At 41.9% G+C, this 24,180-nt stretch overlaps 1 protein-coding gene across 4 annotated transcripts; it reads left to right on the top strand.

Annotated features, from left to right (window-relative positions):
* The first annotated feature begins 1,354 nt into the window (after positions 1–1,354).
* Positions 1,355–22,968, top strand: pax6b (paired box 6b). 4 transcript variants are annotated; one of them, XM_085400563.1, is made up of 14 exons: positions 1,355–1,520; positions 7,409–7,597; positions 10,283–10,356; positions 10,637–10,690; positions 14,038–14,168; positions 14,470–14,505; positions 14,590–14,805; positions 15,174–15,339; positions 18,595–18,753; positions 19,057–19,139; positions 19,227–19,377; positions 19,951–20,063; positions 20,316–20,457; positions 21,164–22,968. In XM_085400563.1, the coding sequence occupies exons 4-14, from the start codon at positions 10,678–10,680 to the stop codon at positions 21,247–21,249; spliced, it is 1,296 nt and encodes a 431-aa protein (XP_085256689.1). In that variant the 5' UTR covers positions 1,355–1,520; positions 7,409–7,597; positions 10,283–10,356; positions 10,637–10,677; the 3' UTR covers positions 21,250–22,968. The 4 variants fall into 4 exon arrangements, with proteins under 4 accessions (XP_085256689.1, XP_085256669.1, XP_085256678.1 ...); XM_085400543.1 differs by lacking the exon at positions 10,283–10,356; XM_085400549.1 differs by lacking the exons at positions 1,355–1,520; positions 10,283–10,356 and adding an exon at positions 7,036–7,192.
* Positions 22,969–24,180: the final 1,212 nt, after the last annotated feature.

The following is a 24,180-nucleotide window of genomic DNA, read 5'->3' as shown; positions in this document are numbered from 1 at the left end:
GATCTGCTTCTGGAGAGCGGGGCTGCGTGGGAAGGGAAAGGGAGCACCTGGCTCGACCGCTGTATCCCATCTCGTTTTATTGACAGCCTGATAAGCAGGGACCAAGCCGTGCGGTTTCCAGCGCGGATGTCGAGCACCCTGCTGCGTTGCACAGTATCAAGGCCTCTTAATGGCTGTTCCTCTAAATAATGGCCCAAACACAGCCAGTCCTGACTGGCCCGTACCTGCGCTGCCCCGGTCTCTTCCTGAGAGACAAGCGGTGGCGCGGTTGCCCATTTACTCAGTCTTGTTCAAATTGACACAAACATCAGAGGTTGTGAAATAGGATTTGAGGCTTTTAGCCTGTCTTAGTAAAAGGGAAACTAAAGCCCCCATTATGAGTCACAGTGACAACTTTATAGGGCTGTAGAAATAAAAAGGTTTTAGCGCAGACTAAAACACTGGGATTGTCTACAAATATAAGTAATGTAATGACTCTTACAGCCGGAGTACGTCATAGGGAGCAGCCAGGGGGCATCTATAGACCCCGAGCGGGACTTTCCTGCATCCGTTCCCCCCACACCTGTTGCGCTCTGAGCATGCTCAGATTTAAGAACACAATAGTGTACTTGCTAATCTATTAATATTCATATGACCTATCTATGACCTAACACCAGCAACTGTTACAAGCAGTAACTGTTAATGGGGAATTTCAAAACTTGTTGTTAGGAAGATGCATTTTTGTTACTTATAGCTTGTACATTCGAAAGCTGGAACAAATATGTAAATAGCGCCAAGACTCTTCACAGTTTCAGTGTAAGACCGGATGCTCGCTCAATCTCAGCCAATCCTCTTTATTCTTAAAATCAACGGGAACACATCCGAGTCATAAAAAAAATTATTATTATTATTATTATTATTATTATTATTATTATTATTATTATTAATAATAATAATAATAATAATAATAATAATAATAATAATAATAATAATAATAATCATACAGTGCTTCGATCGGGTGATTTTGAGCGCAAACAGCTCAAACACGAACAGAAAGATAGAAATCAAACTTTGGATTGAAGATAAAGTGGATAACATTCACTAAGGTGATGATGTAAATAAAAATCAAATCAATTATCAATCGGGGAGCGAGCCCGCAGAGTGAATTGTTAGCTGTCCGCCCCTGCACACAGCCGACACACCGGGAAAGTAAACAGGCCGGTGTGCTCCACATGTTGGTTACCTTGCGCACTTCCCCATTCTGCGCTCAGCGTCCTGTCCAAGGCGTGACGTCGAGTCGTCGCTCCAGCCAATCACCGCCAACTTGAGGCTGATGCTGAAGGGAAAGTTGCTGGTAAGAGTCGCAGATTTTTCCCCCCTCTCACTGACATTTCAACTTCACGACGGATTCAAAGGTAGATAGATTTTCATCGGGACCTATAAGTTTCTGTTTCTGTGACACGGAGGAGAGATCCGGGGAGGGAAGAAGCGAGTTTATATGCACAGGATATCGGTCAGACGCCTCTGCTGCCTTTCTTCCGGTGAGTTTGGCTGGACTATAGCCTACTTTTAAATAGTCTCTTTTTAAAATTTAAATCTACTGTAACTTACACGATAAACCTCTGAGAATATTTACAGGGTATCCTTTCTGTATTTTTGTATTTTATTTCATTTTATTAAATCCTGAAAAAAAAACGCAGTTAAAAGCATGCAGACTGATTTCAATTCGGGCGCACTGGGAAAGTTGGGAAAATTATTGGTTAAGTGTTTGCACGTTGCTTTGTGTATTACAGAGTAGGAAAACACCAAAACAAAGTGGAAAACAATAAGCCCAGTTCGTTTTTGTTTTTTGTTTGTTTTTTTGTCATCTATCGCACACGCGCACACAACGTGTAATTAGCGATCTTCACACAGGAATTAAGCGCTCGTCATTTCTTTTAAAAAGCGGCTATTATTGTGCGAGTTACGCCTGGAGGGGAATTCAGCCTATACATCAGGAATGTGTACAGTGAGATCCATTCATCTATGCACGATCTATAAGCGCAATGGAAACGTCGATGTCCATCACCGGAAGATTTGATTCTGTGGGCTTTTTCATCAACATGACACGTCTGTGACATTTTGGAGAAACAGCGCGATATTTTGGTTGAAATGCTGTGAGTTAACGTTTAAAGTCAGAGGTACTGTTAAAGAACTATAACACTTTAAAAAAAAAGTTGTGAAAGCAAATTGCAAGCACGTGCTTCAAATCTTCAAAAACAACGAAGTGAAGTGACACGCGCGCCTTGGTGGTTTTCAGATTGATTTTGTTCGGAGGGCCCGGACCTGCTGTTTATGTTTGAGGTTATTACCATTTAATTTCTTCACACACCCCCTCGTCTAATTACGAGCTTTCAGTTGCATTATTATTTACACCCCTCACACATGTACTCATTTCCACACAGTATCTGGAAGTCTTTGGAAGCCTCGGGTCAAGGTTCTTGTATGTTTGGCTGCAGCGTGTCTTCCTGTCACACTGGCCGATCAGCGCTGTGACACCATTAGCCCCGGTGTTTATCACAGCCCTCAGCCTTTTGCTGAGGGCTTTAGCCTTTTGTGGACTGTACACATTCTGGGAACTACACAAGAACACGCCGTAGTCTTCACTGTGTCCCCACAAACTTTACAAATTGTTAGGTGGGGTTAAACTACACAGGATAAACTAAATAAAAACAAAATTTACCTTAAACGATGTACAAAGCACTCCACACTGTGGAGGTGAATGTGACTAGAAAATGAAGCCATTAGATGAGCCACGAGGACGTTAACTGTAACAACATGCTTAAAAAAATAATAAAGAGCAGGGTTTGAGCGTGTTTGGCATCCCGACAGAGCAAGACGGGGGCCACCTTAGGAAGCTACATGCGGCTGCCCACTCCGTGATGGAGTTGCGTTTCTTTATGTTTACTCACTCTGATGAAAAATGAGTTGCCACTAATGGAGCTTCTGTTGCGGTACGCTCTCCACGTGCGCCACCACGCTTTCAAAACAGCAGATGGATAAATATCGGCGCAGAAGTCGAACAAGCAAGTGACTCTTTGATTATGGCTCATGAAAACAGAATAATACAATCGTAAACGCGCGGATGATTTATGCAAATAAACCGGCGACGTGATCATGAGGAGAAATGTGACCGGTCGGCTCTGTCTGATGAATGACAGCTCAGAGCTTTGCAAGAATGCAGCTACACGTAAAAGTCGAAATTTTATACATCGATGACAACAACAATAACAACAACAACAACAACAACAATAATAATAATAATAATTATTATTATTATTATTATTATCAACATTTACAATACTGCTTAAAAACACAAATGATAATCATTTAATTGAGAATTTCTATAATAATAAGATTATTTTAAAAAGAATAGTAGAACGTTTATAATAAAAGGTAAATTAAAGTACATTTGTTATATTCATAAATATTTCATTTATATTTATTTATAATAAATAACAAATTTATTGTATATAGAAAACTCATATTTATATAATTATTTGCTCACCAGTGAAAGTAGGTGTAATACAGTTCTGGGGCTTGTATGTGTACACCACTTAATATGTATTTAATTGTCTAAGAAAAAAAAATTCCCCTCCTATATTAGATACAATTTAAATACAGAAAATGAAGATGCACACCACACCAGGCTTTTTATTGTCTGAGTGAATCACCGTGTTTTCCAAGCGATTACTAACTCGAATCAATGCTGCAACAATATTTATAATAGAAAGCTCATATATATATATATATATATATATATATATATATATATATATATATATATATATATATATATATATATATATATATATATATATATATATATACACATATACATATGTACATGTATATATAATTTTTTTCCCTAAGGTGAGTAAACTGTGACCTCCAGTGGAGGTCATCACACAGTTGTCAATTTTAAATAAATAATAAATCAAAGCAGGCTTTTAGGTGTGGGGGTCGTGTCCAAATATAGTGTCAAGTTGTGAAGTGAAAATGAGTTAAAATACTCTATCTTTCCTTCACCAAAACAAGGTTTTGTTTTTTCAGCTAGCTCTCTCTTTTTCTTTTCTTTCTTTTATTGTATTTAAAAGTTTCTGCAGGGGTACGAATACCACACTGCCTCAGGGGAAAATAGCGACGAGATTAGGCTTTCCTTTCAAGGCCTGTGACATTAGTTGCTGCTAATCCGAATTGGGCTAATTGCTTTCCCAACATCACCCTTAAAGACTTTTACAGCAATGCAATCTACCTTATAAAAAGATAAATGTACACATAAGAAATGTATATATTCATAGAGAGGTGCCGTTGACCGACTTGGCATATCACTTAGGTTTCTGAATAAAAAAATAAAAAAATAATAAATAGATGAAAAACCAAAAAGAAATATCTTGAGAATGGAGACAACGAATTAGCTCTTGGAGCGGATTTACAGCTTAACCAAAGAAATCAATAACATGCTGGAGGTATTGTTTCCAAAGAAAACTACTTGACACACTCATCGGGGAATCCGTCTTTCTATGATGGCAGGTTAGTGGTGTGAATTTTTGACAGCTGCAATCTGTGACAAGTGAGTAGCAATAACATTTGCACTACAAAGGTGCCTCACAAATACACTTATTCAAGCGTCTCACCAGAAAGAATTTAACATTTAGGCAAGATGTTGAATGTGTTTTCTCGCTCAGTACTGTTACACTGATTATGAGAAGATGACATTCTACTTTTGACAACTTCCCTGTCTTATTACTAGAAACCAGCAGCTGCTAAAAGTGGCACACATCCCGTGCACGCGCGGCTGACCGAGGCGTCCACGAGGACGCAAACTTTAGCGCAGAAAGTTTCACCTTGCGAGTATTCTTGCGTCAAAGAGTCAACAACCCACCATAGATTTTTTTTGTATTACACGTCGACTTTTAGTTTAATTCCTTTCAAATATCTTTTCTCAAATTAGCCACAACATAATCCATAAACCTGTGAACTTGAATTGCATTGATGTTTCATAATAACTGCTAATTGAAAGTTCCAACTTCGCCGTGTCCTTGATGTATTTTTTTACAGTAAATTATAACCAACACGAGGTCTCTCACTGCACAAACCCCTGTCAGGAGGGGCGACAGGGTTGGGTTGTGTGTGAGGGGGTGTTTGTGGTCTGATGCATTCTAATGGAGGGGTTCTTGACGTAAAAATGCTTGGGACCCCCCCTCCTCTCTTAACTGATATAAGCTGCGGCCATTCACGGTAGGCCTATAGGCTGAGCCACCAGTCTAAGTGAGTAGAAACAATGCAGGAAGGAGAAACAGATGAATGTGCTCGTTTAGTTTACGGGTTGTTTGATGAAGGAGTATTGGCCAAAGTGTTGTTCCTCACCGCGGGACCCTCAGTGACAGTTTGAGCCGGTCCTCTCAGCTCATTATCTCGCCGGCCCACTGAGGGCCCCATTCAAGCCGGGCAGTCCCTCTCCCCCTCCCCCCTGTCCCTTCTCTCTCTCTCTCTTCTCTCTCTCGCTCTCTCTCTCACCCTCTCTCTGGCAGCGTCGTTTGTCTACTCATTGAACCCGTAGTCAGGAATGCGATGGTTGTTAGGGAGCCCTCTTTCACCTCCGAAGTGTTTTATTGATGAGCTCGGACTTCTCCTACTTTTTCACATGTCAAAGAAAGTCAAGTGTAGGCCTCCACGACTTCATTTCACGGCCTCCCATCCCAATAAGAAGAAGAAGAAAAGGGAAAAGAAAACGCATTTCTCTCCCCCTCCCCCTGCTCATGTCTGTCCCTCTCCCGTCTCTCTCGCTCACTCTCTCCCTCTTTGCCCTTTCACGCACCCCCTTTTCTGCTTCTCCACTTTGGCTTCAGCATCCACACAAACCTCATTCTCTTCCCCTCGGTTTTCCTTTTTGGAATAAGCAACGGGGCTCCTCAGTGCCGAGACTGGTGCTGGCCAAAGCTGGGAGTGTACGCTCAAACACGGGCGCAGAGGGGGTTGATTTTGGGTGCGCTGAGGTGTGCGCTAATAGTCGGTCATTCAGCCGGCTCAGTTTGGGAGCGTGTGGCCATGGCTACGCACTCATTTGCTTTTACTTTATTTACGCGTGCTATTTGCTGTCAGGTCGCAGGAGTGACGTCGCCGTGCCTCGCAAATGTGTCCATAAAAAGCACCCGAGCCTGCCTAAAGGCCGGACTCTTTATGTACGGTGCTCTTGTTGACACGATGGGGGTGGTGGGGTGGGGTGGGCAGGGTGATACTCAAAAGAATCAACAAAAGCACGTGGTGGACATTTTTGGTTGCTTTGAGTGTGAGTGAAGGCCGGACAAGTGCAAAATGATTTTCAAAGTAAAACAACTTTCTTTTTCTTTTTTTGGTGGGGGTGATTAGATGATTTACTTTGGAGCTCAATCGCTGTGGTATAAGAGTTTAAAAGTGGTGGTTTTTCAAAGTAAAAGTTTTTAAACCTTCAAAGATGACTCCCAATTGCGGCACTTGCGCAGGTGCAACATCGCGCTACATTCAGTCCAGAAGGGAAAAAAGGGCGCTGAAAGTTTTACGCAGCGCGGATGTGCGTCTCTATAACGTTAATCGCATCTGTAGTGCATCGGCTGCTTCATAAAAGGCACGCTGCAGCTCTTTGTAATTTTAATTTGGTGTTACGAGCTCCAGCATTCCAAGTGTGCGCTGCTCCACTGCTAGTTTCCGTCCCCCCCACTACAACAGACACACACACCACCACCCACCGCCCTTGCGGCTCCAGCTAGCCTCAGGTTGGCGCTGAGCATGCCTGAGATTCCCTGTGCGGACCCAATTCAGCCTGGAAGAATAGAGCCTTCCGTCCAATGGGCATTTCCGAGGCACTTCCTTTGCAATAGGGCAATATTCAGCAAGTGAGCGCAGAGTATTTGCATGCGTGGGCTGATTAGTGGGTTGGGAAGACGCGACTCTCTCTTTCTCTCTCTCTCTCTTCCCCGCTTTCTCGCTCTCTCTCTCTCTCTTTCGCTTTGGCTCGGCCCCGTTTCCCGCTTTGGCTGTGGTGCAGGGGGAAGTGTTTATATGGGGGATGATGACAGAGGTCGGGTCGCGCTAATGGGCCAGTGAAGAGCGGCGGAGGGAGGCGAGGCGAGGCGCACACAGCAGACCAGGAACACATACATTAATACACTTGTTCCATCACCAATCAGCATAGGTGTGTTCATTCTCTCACCCCCACCTCCTCCTACCACCACTCACTCACTCTCCCTCCCTCTTCCCCTCCTTCCGCTCTCTCTCTCTCTCTCTCTCTCTTCCCCATCTCTCTTTTCCCGACTCTCTCATTCGCTCTCTCACACGCCAGCGCGCATCCTCGCCAAACTCCGTGCGTCCTGACATCTGAGTTCACTGTCAATCTCTGTCTCCTTCGCAGGGATATCCCCTTTGTCTCCGCCGAAGACCACTGGAAACTAAAAATTTTTTCTCTTCGAAACTTCCCGGGAGAGAGCGATCCTGGTCGCCGCTTTTTTCTCCCCCTTCTCTCTTTCTTTGGTGTGGACAACTAGGCTGCAGCCCATAGTTTACCCAGGACTTTGATAACGACGCAGGATGCCCCAAAAAGGTGAGATCCTGACTAAAAGTTTGTCTTGTTGCTGTTAAATTATGCATTATTATTTGTGATAGCCTAAATTATTATTATTATTATTATTATTATTATTATTATTATTATATCGGGTTTATTCGCGGCTGTAAGTGGAGGGTCAGTGTGAGGTAGAGAGTGTTTTATCGTTTGGACTGTGCAGCCTGGACTTCCTCAAAAGTGCGAACAGCCTTTTAGCGTCTCTGTCGGTTTTATCTGCTCGATTTTTGGTTGTTGGGTTTAAGCCCACGGATAGCTTGCTGCTTATTTATGACAGCAAAGAGTAAAAAGTCACGTTGGGCCAGGACAGTGATCATCGTGGAGAATGGGGCGCAATGACCCGTTGAGGAAAGGTGTCAGATTGATTCATGCAGGCGAGTCACCCAAGCGCCTTCTTAAAAAAAAAAAAGCCTTCATGAAGCACTTGCTGAGGAGGCCCGTGTTCAGCGTGTTTGTTTGTGTGCCGGGGATAACACAACTTTACTCCTTGTCTCTAATCTTCTCCGCTTTAATGACAGCGACTGAACTGCTTTTACATTTTAGCAGTCAAGCTGTGGAGTATTTTAAAATACTCAGATAAAGAGTCCTTGGCTGGCCTCAAATTTAAAAGTAAATGTCTCAAAAAAATTTAAAATTAATAAAAGACAAACCGAGAAACAAGCACAAATTGTTGATGCTTTGAAACTATTTTTTTAATCCACGTAAATAAGCAAAACCTATATTTTAGTGCAAAGCCTCTATTGTAATTTTAAATATAATTTTTAAAGAAAAAAAAATACATAAAATAATTAAAATAAAACTGCAATGAAAGAATAAATCACTCTGTAGCTTTCTATGTTAACTTACTCCTTTACTCTTAAATCAGATTAAGCTCTAATGCAATAAATGCTTTCTGTGACATGTGACTTTTTTTAAAAAAAAATTAATTCGCCTTCATGTGCATATTTTGTCTGTTAGCCAACAGCAGGGCCACTGTAGTTCAGGCCTACATGTTCTCCTTCCTTGTATGAATGTTGTGAGCGCAGGATCCAGCGGTCAGAATAAGCATGTTGAATTAACACATTGTTGTTGCGGATTACTAAAGGGAAAGAAATGCAGATTAGATCGCAGTTAACCTCAGGAACAACAACGTTTGAGCTTTCGACCTTAAATAAATGATTAACCACTTGGACCTTACAGGGCTATAAGCTACTGGCAGCAGTGTATTTGCAGGCTGAAGCCGGTCTCTTTTTATTTTTATTGTTATTATTATTATTTCACGCACACATACAGAGATATTCACACCTGCTAAAACCGCCGTGACATTAAGTCGCGGCTAATAAAAATATGTAGTATTATTTACAAGTTTCCCGTGTCTTTAAGATCAGTGGGTAACTCGGCCTATGCGGGCCAGTGTGAAGGAATCTGAATTTGATTAATGACCGAGCAGGCTATTTGTTACAACATGAAAGAAAGCTACACAATCTGAACGTAACGGCGTCCCTACGTGCATCTCACCGACTAGCCCGAGACTAAACACAATCTGTTAGACGTCGACATTACAGGCCATTTTACTCTGCACACAACACAACTTTGCACGGAGAGAGAAAATGAAAACTTCAGACTTCTCCCTCCGTGGCCCCCTTTTTATCTGTTCCCCCATTCAGAAGCTTCTTTAATGCATTTGTCTTTTCCAATTGAGCGCCCTACTGCGCTGTTGTGTCTTTAAAACCGCTTTACAACCCGCACCAGCAGCACAAAATAACCACCAAATATTTATAACAAGAAATTACTTTTCCAAAAAAAAATAAAAAATCTTGTTCTATAAAAGCAGGGCAAACAAAACCCCACATTCACGCACTAGCGGCGCAGGGGTCACGGTCGTGTGTGTGTGTGTGTGTGTGTGTGTGTGTGTGTGTGTGTGTGTGTGTGTGTGTGTGTGTGTCTGCGTGTGTGAAAAAGAGAGAGTGCATGTGTTTGTGTGTATGTGTGAATGGTCCCGGAGGGGGTGGATGCATGCCTCCGGCTCTTTGTATTAATCTGAACTTGTTGGTGTGTTTAGAGGGGAAGCTGCGTGTTTCTAGTCGTGGAGGCCGAGTTTTCGCCCCGGGTTTGAGGTATACGGAGGCAGAAAAGGGGGTGCATTGTTGGGAGTCCAGCAGGCTTTGTACACCAGCTTTGTACCCCCTCCTGGTGTGGACTTTTGCGGATCAGTGAGGCGAGGTAGACAGCGTGTGTCACTGTACAGTTTCCACGACAGACTCCGCAAGAGGAAGGCTATCAAGTTTTAAAAACTACACTAAAGCCTCTTGCTGGGACGATGAGGAGCTGATTTCTTTATAAGAACTAACAAGAAAAAAATGGGGGGGGGGGGGGGGGGGGGGGGCACACCAGGACTATTTTTTTAAAGAGACAATGCTGTAAAGGAGTTACAGGCCCAATATCACATCATGGCTAGGCTGTTAGCTGAGATTTATTGTGACAGGTGCTTTCGGAAACAGGCCTAACAGAGACGTGAAAATAACGAAGATGAATGTTGTCCCGCGTCGATTTTAATTGATTTGTTTGGCACCAAAATTTAGGTTATCTGTAAAAGTAGGGCAAAAAAAATAAATAAATCTGAAAATACAGTAAGTACATCAGTGTAGCTGTGGCTGTGCTAATGTGTTGTTTTGCTTTGTCCTATAGGGAGACATTAAGTAGTGAAAACGGCAGATGATTGACTAAATTGTTATAGCGTGGACAGTCAACTCTGTTTCCAGGCAAGTTTAATTAAAATACATACATACACTCAGGATGTTTTTATTTAAAAAACAAAACAAAATCATAATTATGGATCAGTAAATGTTTAAGAACCAGATCCGCAATTTAAAAAAAATAAAATTTAAATCGGACGACATGAGAAACTTTTTTTTTGTTGTTCAAAGAAATGTTGCAAATTATTTGACACCTTAAAACAATAATAATAATAGTAAAACAGATCTGTACACCAGTTTTCTGATTTGCTGCTAACCACTTTTGTTATTTCCTTGTGATGCTTAGAATACCACAACCAAGCCACGTGGGAGTCTGGCGTAGCTTCAATGATGCAGAACAGTAAGTTGTTTTCTATATATTTTATTTTGAAACTTTTGATTACAGCCGCAATGTGGTTGCATGGAAGCAACACCCACTGACATTTTTCTATTTATAATTTTATCTTTTATATTTATTTATTGCACTGCTTGTTAACATACATTTCAGAAACACTATTTTTTTAAATTTGATTTTTTTTTAAAGAGGGCAGATGCATGTGCAGCATACATTTTCAGGATTTTTTAAGAGCAGGGATGATAATATTTTTAAGTTATTTGATGGCGCTTTCATTGCTGTTAATTTATTATTATCTCCCTCCCAAATGATAGGTAGGCAAGTTATTATTGAACAAGTTAATCACACGTCGTCCTTCCTTCTCCAGGGAGAGAGAGAAAGAGAGAGAGAAGGGGGGATTAGAGGGGGGTGCTGGGTTGAGAGGGAGATTTTTGTTTCTGCTTGAGTTGGTATTAAATAATTGCACAGCCGTCTGCATTAGCGTTAGAGCTGGCTGCCAGGCTGCATACAAGATTAGCTGCGTAGAGAAGAGTCCTGCATGAAACATGAGGGAATAGCAATAATGTCTTATGTAGATTAGTCCATATTCTTCACGGACAGACAGCATGAACTAGAAAGAAAATGCTCATATTATAACCGCAGGCCTCACTGTTAGGTGCAGGCTGAACTCAGAGAGGAAGATAAATATTAACAACCATATTGTCGTGGGTGCCAATCAAAAAAAAAACCCAACCCAAAACATGGTAGATGAAGTTGCTTATAGGCCTCATGTGTTTAAAGTGGCCTCTTGCAGATGAATGATTTGTCTTGTTCCTGGTGTGTGTTGAAACCAAAAAGGATAAACATGAAACATTTTCTCTCTTGCTGCTGGACAAGAGGTGTATGACATCTGTGATGAAGGTGTGTGGAATAATTTTATTATATTATTCTCCATATACCTTGATGACGTGTCTGTGCTGTAACCTGTGCGCATTAGTCCGAGTATGTTTGAATCCAATGTTGGACCACGTGAGAGGTGGACTGTTTTATGTGTAGAGAGCTGTGATTCATAAGAAAGCGCTGCGGGGAAAAAAAACCCCAAAAACACGAGTGGCTTACTTTTGTTTTTCTCCTACTAGATTTTTTTTCTTACGTTAAATGGCACAGCAATGTGATTTCTTTCTTTTAATCTTATCAGTTGTCAGTTATAGAGATGACAGAGCCTTAACAAACCTGTGTACAATACCCACTGGATTGATGTTAATAGGATGCTCCCCTGGCTTGGCGTGTGATGTCTGGTGCGAATTGCCGAGGAGATATCATTGGGCCCGGCCCTTTGGGTTGTCTAAAGGTCGCGACGGCCTCGCTGGCTTTTGTGCTAATAACTCCTGGGTGTATATAGTGGGGAGCGTCCAAATTGACACCATATGTTTTCCTATTAGTCGACTTGCAATAGAATACAAGGCGCATAATCAGCGCCAGCGGGCGAGATCGACTCCGGGCACTTGAGGGAATTGTGCCATGATTAAGACTTAACCTTAGGAGAGTTTGATTTTTATGTGATGTCGTTATCTGACGGGTTTTATCGATCCGGAGGATTTATATGATGGTTATAAACCAGAGGTGACGGAGCAACCCTGGAGAACCCGCAGAGCAGGGCTGCTTAATGTGGGTAGGCCAATTTCAGCGTAAGAAGTCTATTAATTCCACTTAATCCTGGAATTACCAAAGAGCAGGAGGGGATGATAATGGATTTACTATCAATCAGATCCACGCAGGAAGATTATAACACATAGCGGCCAAAAGGGATATGTTGCTCAGTTAAACAGGTTTATTCTCACTCAAGTAGCTATAAACAGGCCCGATCCCCCTATTTTTAATTTTCTTTCTTTCTTTTGTGTCATCTATATAAAATAAAGTCCGCATTTAAAGCCAACTCCTATGGCACATTTCAGCAAGAAGACGCCAACCGATTCCACACAACAGGACTGCGGTGGCTGTGAGCATTTGTTGTCAAATACAAACAAGGGGGGGAAAAACTGCATGTCACTTTTAATATGTTAAGAATCCAGGCGCGCCCTCGTTTGTGTGACCGCGCGTAGCCCCTGGCCACCTTAAAAACGAAGTCTCCCTCGGAGGGTAAACGAGTAGCGTCCAATTTTGTCTGAGTGATATCCAAATGCAGACAGAAAGGGTCGTTTTATCATGCTACTATTTGTCGTGACGATGCGATTTTCAAAAGCAGAGCGGTGTCATAAAGTGACATGCCTGCCACAAGTGCTCCAACTGATCTTTTCAATTAGCCTCCCATGCATGATCCGAGGCGACTTCCGCCTATTTCCAGAAATTAAGCTCAAACTTGACGTGCAGCTAGCTTTATTTTAAAGACAAATGTCAGGCAGGCTCATCATATTTTCCCCCTCTTCTATATTTGGAGCTTATTTATTGCTAAGGAGCCTCTGCTCCCGGAGTCAATGTACCGGGCGGCAGCGCAGGGGAAGGGAGCGGAGAAACAGAGAGCAGCTCAGGCACTCCGGGGAGTCAGCTCTCCCTTTTGGCTTCAGGTTTGCGGGCTTTTTCTGTGCTTTAGAGCGATTCCATACAATAATTTAAGGATAATTTCTAAATATCACTAAATTTTTTAGACAATAAGCAAAAATAAAACCTCATATTTTAAAGCTAAAATCTTATTGTTTCCTTGTCTTTTTGGTGCGTAATTATGGCATGTTTTTTTATAAAGGATTGTCATGGGAAGGATTTTAGCGATTTAATATCGTTTTTCCTACAAGATACTTTTGAATTGATGCTAATTTAACACATTATTGTAGTGGAGTGTTTATGGGATCGTCGGTGTGGCTGGTTATTGTTTTAAAGCACTGTTTGTGAGAGAGGTGCAGGTCTTGGTGATGGGAGTGGATAACGGTGCGGGTGTTTTAAAGCCCAAGTTTGCCGGTTTGCTACAGGATTGGATGAGTTTTTTCTGACCAGATCATCGACTGAGCTGTAAAATTACTATGAGGAAAAAATTCTATATTTTTTTTTATTCGGTGTATGTCGTGCTGCTGTGGTTTGATCAATGTTTTTGCATGTGTTACTAAATAGCTGATGATGCGCCGAACCTCACAACAGCTTAAAAAAAGATTTCTGGAGTGCACTCCGGTTTAAGATATTTTTATAAAATCGTGTGAGAGTTTATTGTGAAACTTCTCTATTGCTGTGTGCTCTGCATCATATCACATTGCATCTATAACTCGATTATTCTGAACGCTTAAATCATTCTGCTCACCATTACTTGGAAGCCGTTAGCTTTATCATATATTTCAAGAGGAGCTGCGACATGATTTGATGACTCCGGTGCTTTTGTCTCCATGTAGGTCACAGTGGCGTAAACCAGCTTGGTGGTGTGTTTGTTAATGGCAGACCGCTGCCGGATTCCACCAGGCAGAAAATAGTTGAACTTGCTCACAGTGGTGCTCGACCTTGCGACATCTCCAGGATACTCCAGGTGACAATCCCACTCCTTTTTATGAAGAGAAAACGCCTTCATAGAGACGTTGGTCTCAGTGAATAGAAGGAAATTAATAATAATATCCAAAAGCAAAAATATTGAAAACAAACCGATTTGAATTTTCAATTAAAGCCAGGTTTCCAGTAGCAGTTCACGACCGCTTTAAGCCAGTAAAACCACTTATTACTTTGCAATTAAAGGAATGTTTTAAGGACAACAAACGGAAAAGTAATCTGCCTGCTGTTGTAAAGAATAAATGCCTAATATATCATTCAAGGCATATTTTCTGTATTTATAGACCCATGATGAAGTCCAAGTGCTGGACAGTGAAAAGGTGATAATTATTTGAGCCATCTTAGCAATTCCGTTCATAGTCGTAAATAATGTATGTGAATTGTGTCTTTTGTTTCCCGTCCAGGTATCCAACGGCTGTGTGAGCAAGATCCTTGGTAGATATTATGAAACAGGCTCCATAAGACCGAGAGCAATAGGCGGCAGCAAGCCCAGGGTCGCCACTCCAGAGGTGGTCGCGAAAATCGCGCAGTACAAGCGGGAGTGTCCGTCTATCTTTGCGTGGGAGATCCGTGACAGACTTCTGTCGGAGGGGATCTGCACCAACGACAATATACCCAGTGTAAGTGTATTGACTGTAAGTTGTGTGCATGATTTAATTTGCCACATGAAATGACTTTTTTCTCATGCACTGGAGGAAAAGGAGAAGGGCATCCAACCATTCAGTCTTATTAAGTGCACTGCGATTCAAAGCGTGGGGCACACATTACTGCGTATGTGATCAGCCAAACATACGCTCGGTTTTGATGGGGCTCGTTGTTCATTTGTGCGCTTTGCCAGAAACATCTTCCTGTACATATTTATTATGATTATAATGCTCGCGTTATGCGTGTAAGAACACGTGTTTTGCCCGCACGAGCAGAGACGTGCCGATGCTGCGCTCCATCCAATCCTAATCCAGACTTTTATCATATGTAATTTGTCATTCAGGTGTCATCAATAAACAGAGTCCTCCGCAACCTGGCTAGTGAAAAGCAACAGATGGGCGCAGATGGCATGTATGACAAGCTGAGAATGCTCAACGGTCAGACAGGAACTTGGGGGACCCGGCCCGGCTGGTACCCCGGAACATCAGTGCCAGGGCAGCCCAACCAAGGTGAGCCTCATTGTCATGCAGTAGCAATAAAGACACCTTGACGCACGCACAGTTGTGAGGTTCTCTACCAAAAAAGAAGTATACATCCGGGTGGTGTGCTGACACGCAGTAACATTTATGGTCACCCACAAAAGCATCTGATTTGAATTCAATGCATTAGGTTTAAAGTGAACTTAGTGAGGTCACCACAAGTTGCCATGTATGAATATGAATAGGTTTACGGCCTACTCTTCCGGTGATTCCGACCCGTGGCTGTTTGCAGGAAGGTATTGTATGGTCATGCTTTTGATGCTCTGAACAAGACTGAAAATGTAAAACTAGTCGATCAGAGGAAGCCATAGGCTATGCATGCATTCTGAATGTCTCCACTGTCCCAGACATGGATGTGCGTGACAGAAGCTTGTCCTTTCAGCAGAGGTGTCCATCCAACAGCCTGCATTTTCCTCCCCGATGGGGAGGCAGGGAGCCGGGGGAGAGCTGTGTGCGGCGATGTTAGCACAAAGGAATGCTTTTCCTTCACACGCAATGATTAGTTATGGGAACAGTCCTCACTACGTGTAATTGCTCATTAGAGAGGGCTTTGTCTCTCATTATGGCAACATGCAGGAGTGTGTAGATGGTGAGGCTGCTGTGGAAATGTTCCACTTCAGAGGGTTTCCTGACGGCCCACTGCAGGCCAAATACAGAGCAGCTTTTCTTATAAGAAACTACAACTTTGCAGGCAGGAGTTTGCGATCACGGTTTATTTGCACATGTAAAGCGGAAATGCAAGGGTTGGAATTAAGTCCGACAAGATTTAATAAATTAACTAAAAAAACAAAAACAAATTAGCATTTGTGTGACGGCAACTGGTCACGTGGGGCTGTCAACGAGCAGTAAAGCGGGAAAGATCATATTCATGGCTAAAATAATTCATTTAATGATGAAGCTATAACGGCTAATTTAAATAATAATAATAATAATAATAACAATAATAATAATAATAATAATAATAATAATAATAATAATAATTATTATTATTATTAGATGTAACTATTTAATGTTAGGTATTTAATTATAATAATGATCATCATTTTCATCTGTTGTATATATTGTTTTGCAACCTAGATTAAAAAAATCTCCAGAAATAAAACATATAATAATAATAACAATGATATAAAAATCTAAATATAACAAAGTTGTGTTTGATTAAGTATTTGGGTAAAACAGTTGTTTCAAGGGAACGAAAATATGTTTTCAATCAGACAGCCGAGTAAGCACATATAATGGCTACATGGAGAGTGACAGGGCCCCAAAAGAAGACAACTCTATCCAAAGAGAAACGAATAAAACTCCACACCGATGCTGTCTTTCATCTCTTTCTCATGCTCAGTCGCTGGCTATATGGCTCTAAATCCCGTCTATAGGATTTAGTCTCTCACTTTCTCTTTCAGTTTTAAGCGGTTTCTCAAGAGTGTTTTGATCCAGTCTCAGCAGCTGAAAGGTGCCGCAATTGGTTCGGTATCTCTTTTTTTTGCTGCTTTTCCGCCTCACTGGCTGAGACATCGTGATACTAAAGAATGAGTTTATTTCCCAGCGCTTCTATAAAGAAAACAAATCCCATCCTAGCGTCAGTGGGTCTGGCGCATGGATAATAGCTGCACATTCACTCCTTTTTATAGATTATCCGGAGTGAAGAAACAAATAGCGTGGATACAAACTATTGGCCTATAGAAGAATACTTTGGCTATTATGCAGCAATGGAAATTGTCAAGAAATGTGTCCCATCAGGTTTCCTTCACTGAACAAAAACGGACACATATAGACACACTAAATGTGTTTGGAGGCCTGCGTGATGCAGGGAGAATTTGCACGCAGCGGAACTATGAGGAAATGTGTAATTTGGTTTATTTTTCTATGAGGCAAACACGTGTTTTATTTTGTGCTATCGCTCTATAGTTCATAGAAACACATTAAGTAATTGGCTGATCTTATAATCCACGTAGGTGAACAGTTACTCGGCCTTTTTTGCACCTTTTCCCCAGTTTTGCAACAACCTGGAGTACAGGGCTCCAGCTGCTCGGCTCTGGGTTTTTTAGAACACAAATAAAATTTGCTCTGAAAAAGAAAATGCTGAAATGCCACTTCGTGGCCCCAGAGCGCCATCGTTGAGATATTACATAAACCTCTATCAACGCACCCGCTGCTTAATTTCGCATTAACTTCTTGGTGTGGTAATGATGTCCAACAACAAGACAGACATTAGTCGATAAGCCTCGCCCTGCGAGTGAAGGGGCCTTCAGGCCCACCGCGGACAAACAGCAGCAGTGAATAGATTGGCCTTATTTTGGTTGTTCAGGGGGTTGCATGCTCTCTCCTCACTCATTTGTTTCCAATTGAAGACAGAAATCCTGACTGGCGTGTAGCTGGCCGGGGGACGTGATTAATGATGGTAGTGGATAAGGGTTAACACACTGGACTCAAAGCTCTGTTGACTGGGATCCTCGTGCGCACAATGCCAAAGTACTATAGCCTGTGTGCCTCCAGAGAGAGGGGATCCTTTTGTCATCTCCTCCAAAAGCTCCCCTCCACACACACACACACCCACCCCCATCCCATCCCATCCCATCCCATATATTACACCCACCGAGGGCTCACTGCTCGTCCCTGGCTGTGTCCATAGTTTAATGGTTTCCCTTACTCCTGAAGGCATTGTATCATTCTGAAAAGCGTCTTCTTCTATTCAAAAGTTGGTGGTCACCTCAATGGCCATACCAACGCCCATATGGGAACGGCCATTGAGGCACTGCTCTGTCCTGGAGGAAAAAGGGAGGGGGTTTTGGAGCTGTGTAGAGAGTTTGGGTTTTAAATACATTTCATAGGCTCTGAAAAGAGGCTCAGCACATCTTGTCACATTTCTCTTAACCTTTTGAGAACACACGCCATTGTTGGGACACGATAAGTACGCGGAGCTTTCCCCTTAGCCAGCCTGTTTTTCCCACAATATTTTATCAACAGTTTAACCACGAAGCCGGTTTGATGTTGTTCCTTTTTCACGCAGCCAGTCGTCTGTAAAGTGGCAAACATTAGGAAGAAATTGCAATAATTCCTCCAATTTTGAAACAAATTAACCATGATGGGTGCTTTAATTAATGATGTACCACCGAGGTCTGTACAATTAGCGCTAGGCTGATACAACACGAGCCCCGATAATTAATTATTCAGTTAAGCTTAAGTGAATGTATATTTCCATTAATTTCTCTCTCCTTTTTTTAGATGGCTGCCAACAACAGGACGGTGCAGGAGAAAACACAAACTCCATCAGCTCGAACGGGGAGGATTCAGAGGAGACACAGATGCGTCTGCAGCTCAAGAGGAAACTACAGAGAAATCGCACATCCTTCACACAGGAGCAAATCGAAGCACTGGAAAAAGGTCAAATATGCAGTGGATAATTTGTATAATTCGTTTTAAACACCCAGACTAATGTTTCATCGATAACACAATACAAACATTTTGGTTATTGTAAGCAAATTCAAAGAAAACGCAAACTGCGTGAGGGACTACATTTCTTCATTACACTGCGTTAAATAAGAAGCCTAATTAAAAACCTAATGTTTTGGATCCAGGGCGAAAGACACGCAATTGTTTCACTAATAGCTCTGAATAAAATTAACTGCCCTTGACCTAATCTTATATTTACTAACACTTATACCTGTGTGATTAATCCCACTGCAGAATTTGAAAGAACTCATTATCCAGATGTTTTCGCGCGAGAAAGACTAGCAGCGAAAATCGACCTGCCCGAGGCAAGAATACAAGTGAGTGATCGCAACTTTTATGAGCACGTTTAAAAGAGGTTTTAAACTTGAAGCTAAAATTATGCTTTTCCCATCCTTCATCTGCAGGTATGGTTCTCAAATAGGAGAGCAAAGTGGAGGCGAGAGGAGAAGCTGCGGAATCAGCGCCGGCAGGCCAATAACTCCTCAAGTCACATTCCCATCAGCAGCAGTTTCGGCACCAGCGTCTACCAGGCCATTCCACAGCCCACCACACCGGGTAGGTCAACCTAATCAGAGATATTACTTTGACCATATGCCCAGTAAGGTAAAATAATACTTAAATTTAATTTTTCAACTGAAATTATTAAAAGTGCAGTCCTACTTCACACACGCTGCACAAGCACACACTACTTTGTTAAAAAAAATTTAATGCATTAATACTGTGATGGGTTCCATAGGCTCAGTGGGTTAAATATTTACTAAACAGTATCATGCCACAACCTGCGGATTCATATAAAAAGGGCAAAGGAGGCCTCGGTGGCTGTGCGCTCTAGTTCGCATGAAGAAGCGCCGTTGCTTCCCTTTGATGGATAATTGAGCAAAACTTCTCAGCTGACTATCTGAGCAATTACCGAATCAGGCACGAGGGTACACCGGCAGAGCTGAAGCTCGTGAAGTCAATCACCTGAGGCTCTCGCTGTAGAGCTATCTGTCCGGGCCCATCAGCCTGTCAAATAAGGCGTCACCTTCCGCACGCACTGCTTAACGCTAATGAGATGACTTCTCTCACCGGAGCTCAGTGTGTGTGAGATTTCTGCGGTTTCAAGCGAGTTTTCATTTTCATCCACAGTGTCTTTCACCTCGGGGTCAATGCTGGGTAGACCTGACACCGCACTCACAAACACCTACAGTGCGCTGCCGCCGATGCCCAGCTTCACCATGGCAAACAATCTACCTATGCAAGTAAGTCAAATACTCTGCATACATTACATACGAGTGCTTAAATAAAATGAATTTAAAGCTGGGTTTTTACAGTGACTGGTGTGACTATAAGAGTGGCAAAAAAAAGTACAAAATTACATAGGCCTGCATACTGTAACTAAAGGATTCGTGAAATAATTTGATAGTGTTAAAAGCAGACAAACTAGATTACAGACTACTGAGCTGCAAATTATGGTTGGCTAAGCTAATGTAACATTCTCTCCTCATTTTTAGCCCAGCCAGACCTCCTCTTATTCCTGCATGCTGCCTACCAGTCCGCCTGTGAACGGGCGGAGCTACGAAACATACACGCCCCCTCATATGCAGGCACATATGAACAGCCAATCTATGACCACTTCTGGTACCACCTCAACAGGTAGGCAGAAAATTTCACTTTTTTAATTTTTTATTTTTAAAGCAGCCTGCTTGGGAGTTAAAAAAGCAAACACTGCACTCTTTGAAATATCTGCCACCTTTCCAGTAATCAGGGGATACTACAGAGTCATGTCTGATTCATGATCTGTCATCCCAAGTTTCCTTTTCCTTTGGTTTAAATGTCTGAGGATCTATATCTCTACATCGCACATCATTTTTCTCTCCGCAGTTGCATGAACGAGGCTCATTTCTTTGCCACTCTGGGCCATCATGTCAACCCCACTACTCCAGCCCATAGTTTAGTTCCACCCCATTAGGATGTTACTGAGAGCCATATATACCGGTTATAGTCATGAAGAGTTAATCATGCATAACCACATTTCCTCTGTGCTAAATTGCTAATTAATTTGATTCATTTGCTGTTGTATTCTCTCTGTTTAAATGCCATTGCCAAAGCCTCAATTTATCGAGCTTGCAAGCATTTTACCGAGCCACCACGTGCAGAGCTTTGTGACTCATTGCAGGCCCATGCTCATCTACCTATTTGCAAGCATTTAAAGCACAATGCTCTGTTAGTTAACTGTCGTACTAACCGTGCATGGTAAACCTGCTCATCTAATTTTAGCATTTAGACAGCTTTTTTTTTTTTTTAAACTTCCTTACGTGTTTCCAATCTGACATCAATCTTTCTCTCTTTGTCTTCACAGGACTCATCTCTCCTGGAGTGTCTGTCCCAGTCCAAGTCCCAGGAAGCGAGCCTGACATGTCTCAGTATTGGTCAAGACTACAGTAGAGAGAAGAGCTACTTCACCCTGTAACCACCCACTCCACCATCGCCCTCCGGCAGTGTTCCTCACACATACACGGCACAGGAGAGTAAAGAAGGCGAGAGAGGGTTGAAAGGAGGCAACAGACAGAAGAGGAGGGGGAAAAAAAGAGAGCTAAAGGGACTCTGGGAGAGCCTTTGGGACGTCTGGGCTTTGTTTTTCCAGTGGGACAGTGTGCTGTTATGTAGCTCTAGGCACATTCAAACGAGGACTTGGAAGAGTGAACAACGATGGAAAGATCCAGGGGGGGGGGGGGGAAATGGACCTCTGTAAAGTGCCCGGTGTTAAATTTATATGGAACAAAAACTTCTTATCTGTTTTGTTTTTTTTTTCTATTTCCAACTTCAGTCATTGTTTCCTTTTGTTCTCTGGTGTGTTTGTAAATGGCCATTTGTATGTTAATATGAAAAACCAAGATCAAATACTGATAGATGGACTGCTAGAAAACCATGTTGGTCTTGCGTTTGTTTGAGAGAGGAGAACCTGAGAGATTCTGCCATGACTATCTTTTAATCTGCTTATATCAAGACTTTCTACCAGCCTTTGCATGGTCTCTGGACGCTGTTGCATATCATTAAAGACGAAAAGCTGGAGGGAAGACTCTTACTGTGTCAAAGAAAAAAACACAAAAGAAGCAACAACTATTTATTGGTCTTATTTCTTGCGAATGGATATTTTAGCAGAGGAAACTCAAACTCGATCTACCCACTGAGGCTGTGGTCTTGGCTCCTCTGACATGAGCCTGCATTTGCTGGCTTATTAGACACGGATCACTATGAACAGCTTCAAGTGTGCAAAGAAGGTGCGACACGCAACCCAACTCGGACCCTTTTGCTTTGGTGGTTGGATTGACACTTGATTACCACGAAGAACGTTAAATGTGGAAAACACGGGTGCAAAAAAACCCTGTAGTCTGTAAATGGTAGACTGCATCTTCGATATAATCCAGTTTGTTTATGTCAAAATGTAAAGTACTTGTCTTCCCTAGAAATCTTCCAGAAAGATTTCACCAATAAAAGTTGATTTCATTTATCCCCCTCCCCCCCCCAGAATATTCTATAAATGTTCCATGCATCATAAAATACATTTTCTTTAGGGTCAGGTACAATTTGTCTCTTAGGTATAGTTGTATTATAGTGTCCTATGGTCAAAAAAAATGTGCAACTAGAAATATTTAATTCCTATAATTATGATTAAACATTGCTTGACAGAGTTTTAAACTTAAGTGTTTGGCAGTTGTTTACAAGTACATATCAGATTTAATCATTGTTGATTGTAAAACAGACCAAAGCCTTTGTATTTCATCTAGTACACAATGTTTTTTAAAAAAAAGATATTAGTCTTGTGTTGCAAAATTTTGTAAACACGTTCTGTTCAACTATATTGGCTTCGAGTTCGTAAGACTGCAGTCGAAACCCGCAGTCCTTATTTATAATTGAAGACCATGGGAGGGTTTTTCTAGCATCATCTGTCATGCTCTTTTGAGTTTTGCATTTTTATTTCAGTGTGTACGTAGAACATGGACACATACTGGGTTTACGTCTGAGCATTGCTTCTGAGATAAAACGTCTACACGCTGTCTCTTAAATATTTCAATTTAATTTTATTTAAAATGGAGCTTTCTAAATGTATTTTGTGAAAACTATAAAAAACATTTTGTACAGTAAAATTGTGTCTTAAAGAAAGCCTTTTTGCCTGGTTAATGCTGTGTCAGCTTTTACTGAGCAAGGAGAAACTCTGTTTTTTTTTTTTTTTGCATCGTCGCTGCAAAAGTGAACAACTCTAACACGGGCCGGTGCCAGTGCGACAGCTTTTGGTGAACGTAACACGTTCGATTCCTTCCCAACAAAGGCGTCCAAAATAAAAAAAACACATTCCTGATGTGTGGGGCCGAACCAAGTCGACACAGACCACACAATGAGAAAGGTCAAGCAATTCAACGTCCCTTGCTCTTGTTTTAGTAGAGTTACGATGGTATGGAAAAAGAAAAAAAAATACAGGACCGATGACGGGACCAATGAGGAAAAGGAGGGAGCAGAGAAGAGAAAGGGGGGAAAAAAGTCATGAAATAAAGCAGTCAGTGCCTAGAGCGAGGTGGAGGAGCGATTGTGTGGCAGAGTGAGTTATTTTGCTTCACTTGCTGCCTCAGCAGGGGGTGGGGGGCTTGTGTGTGTATGTGTATGGATTTAAAGGGGTATGGAGGGGGAGAGAGAGAGAGCGAGAGTAACCATCTAAAAGGAAAAGTTATCCATGAGAGAGTGAGGTCAGGTAAGATTCACTCAGCATGTACCAGCTCCGAACATCCTGCTAAATTGATCAACTTCATGTAGATGTCTCACTCGATATTAAATAGTTCAGTTAGAAGTTTGCAGGATTGGAGGTTAATCAGATTTTTAAGAGGATTTTTTTTTTCTTGGACTAAAGCAATTTCTCTGTTCATTTAATCCAGTTTATCACACAAATGGAGGAAGTCTGTTTCGGGAGCACGAGGAGGGGAAGACGGAGCGGACTCGATGACTGCGGCAAGACAGAAGAGGAACATTAATAATTACAGAGAGATTCAAAATGCAAGAAAGACTGCAATTAGTGGAAGTCTAAATAATACACAGCTTCGGGATAAAATGGTTTAAATGTAATTCTTGTGCGGAACAAAGTCAGGCAATAGAAGTTTCTGTAAAAGTTGCAGAGAACTTTTTACTTTTCGATATGATTTTTAATGAGACACAATAATTCTGACCTGGAGAAATCTGAATCTGAATTCCCACAGCAAGTGAACAAATGCTGACGCCCGGCTACTTAGCGTCTCAGCGTGAGCGTGTGCTTGAAGCAAACATGAAGTCATGCCTCCCTCATCATTATGAATACAAATAAAGAGTAGTATAAGCTTTGAGTAAGAT

This window comes from Rhamphochromis longiceps, linkage group LG1 (assembly GCF_057381845.1).
Source record: "Rhamphochromis longiceps isolate RC_006_pf linkage group LG1, R_longiceps_female_GT1.1, whole genome shotgun sequence".
Taxonomy (NCBI): domain Eukaryota; kingdom Metazoa; phylum Chordata; class Actinopteri; order Cichliformes; family Cichlidae; genus Rhamphochromis; species Rhamphochromis longiceps.
The sequence above is the reverse complement of the archived record's forward strand: the minus strand, read 5'-3'. Positions and strand labels throughout refer to the sequence as shown.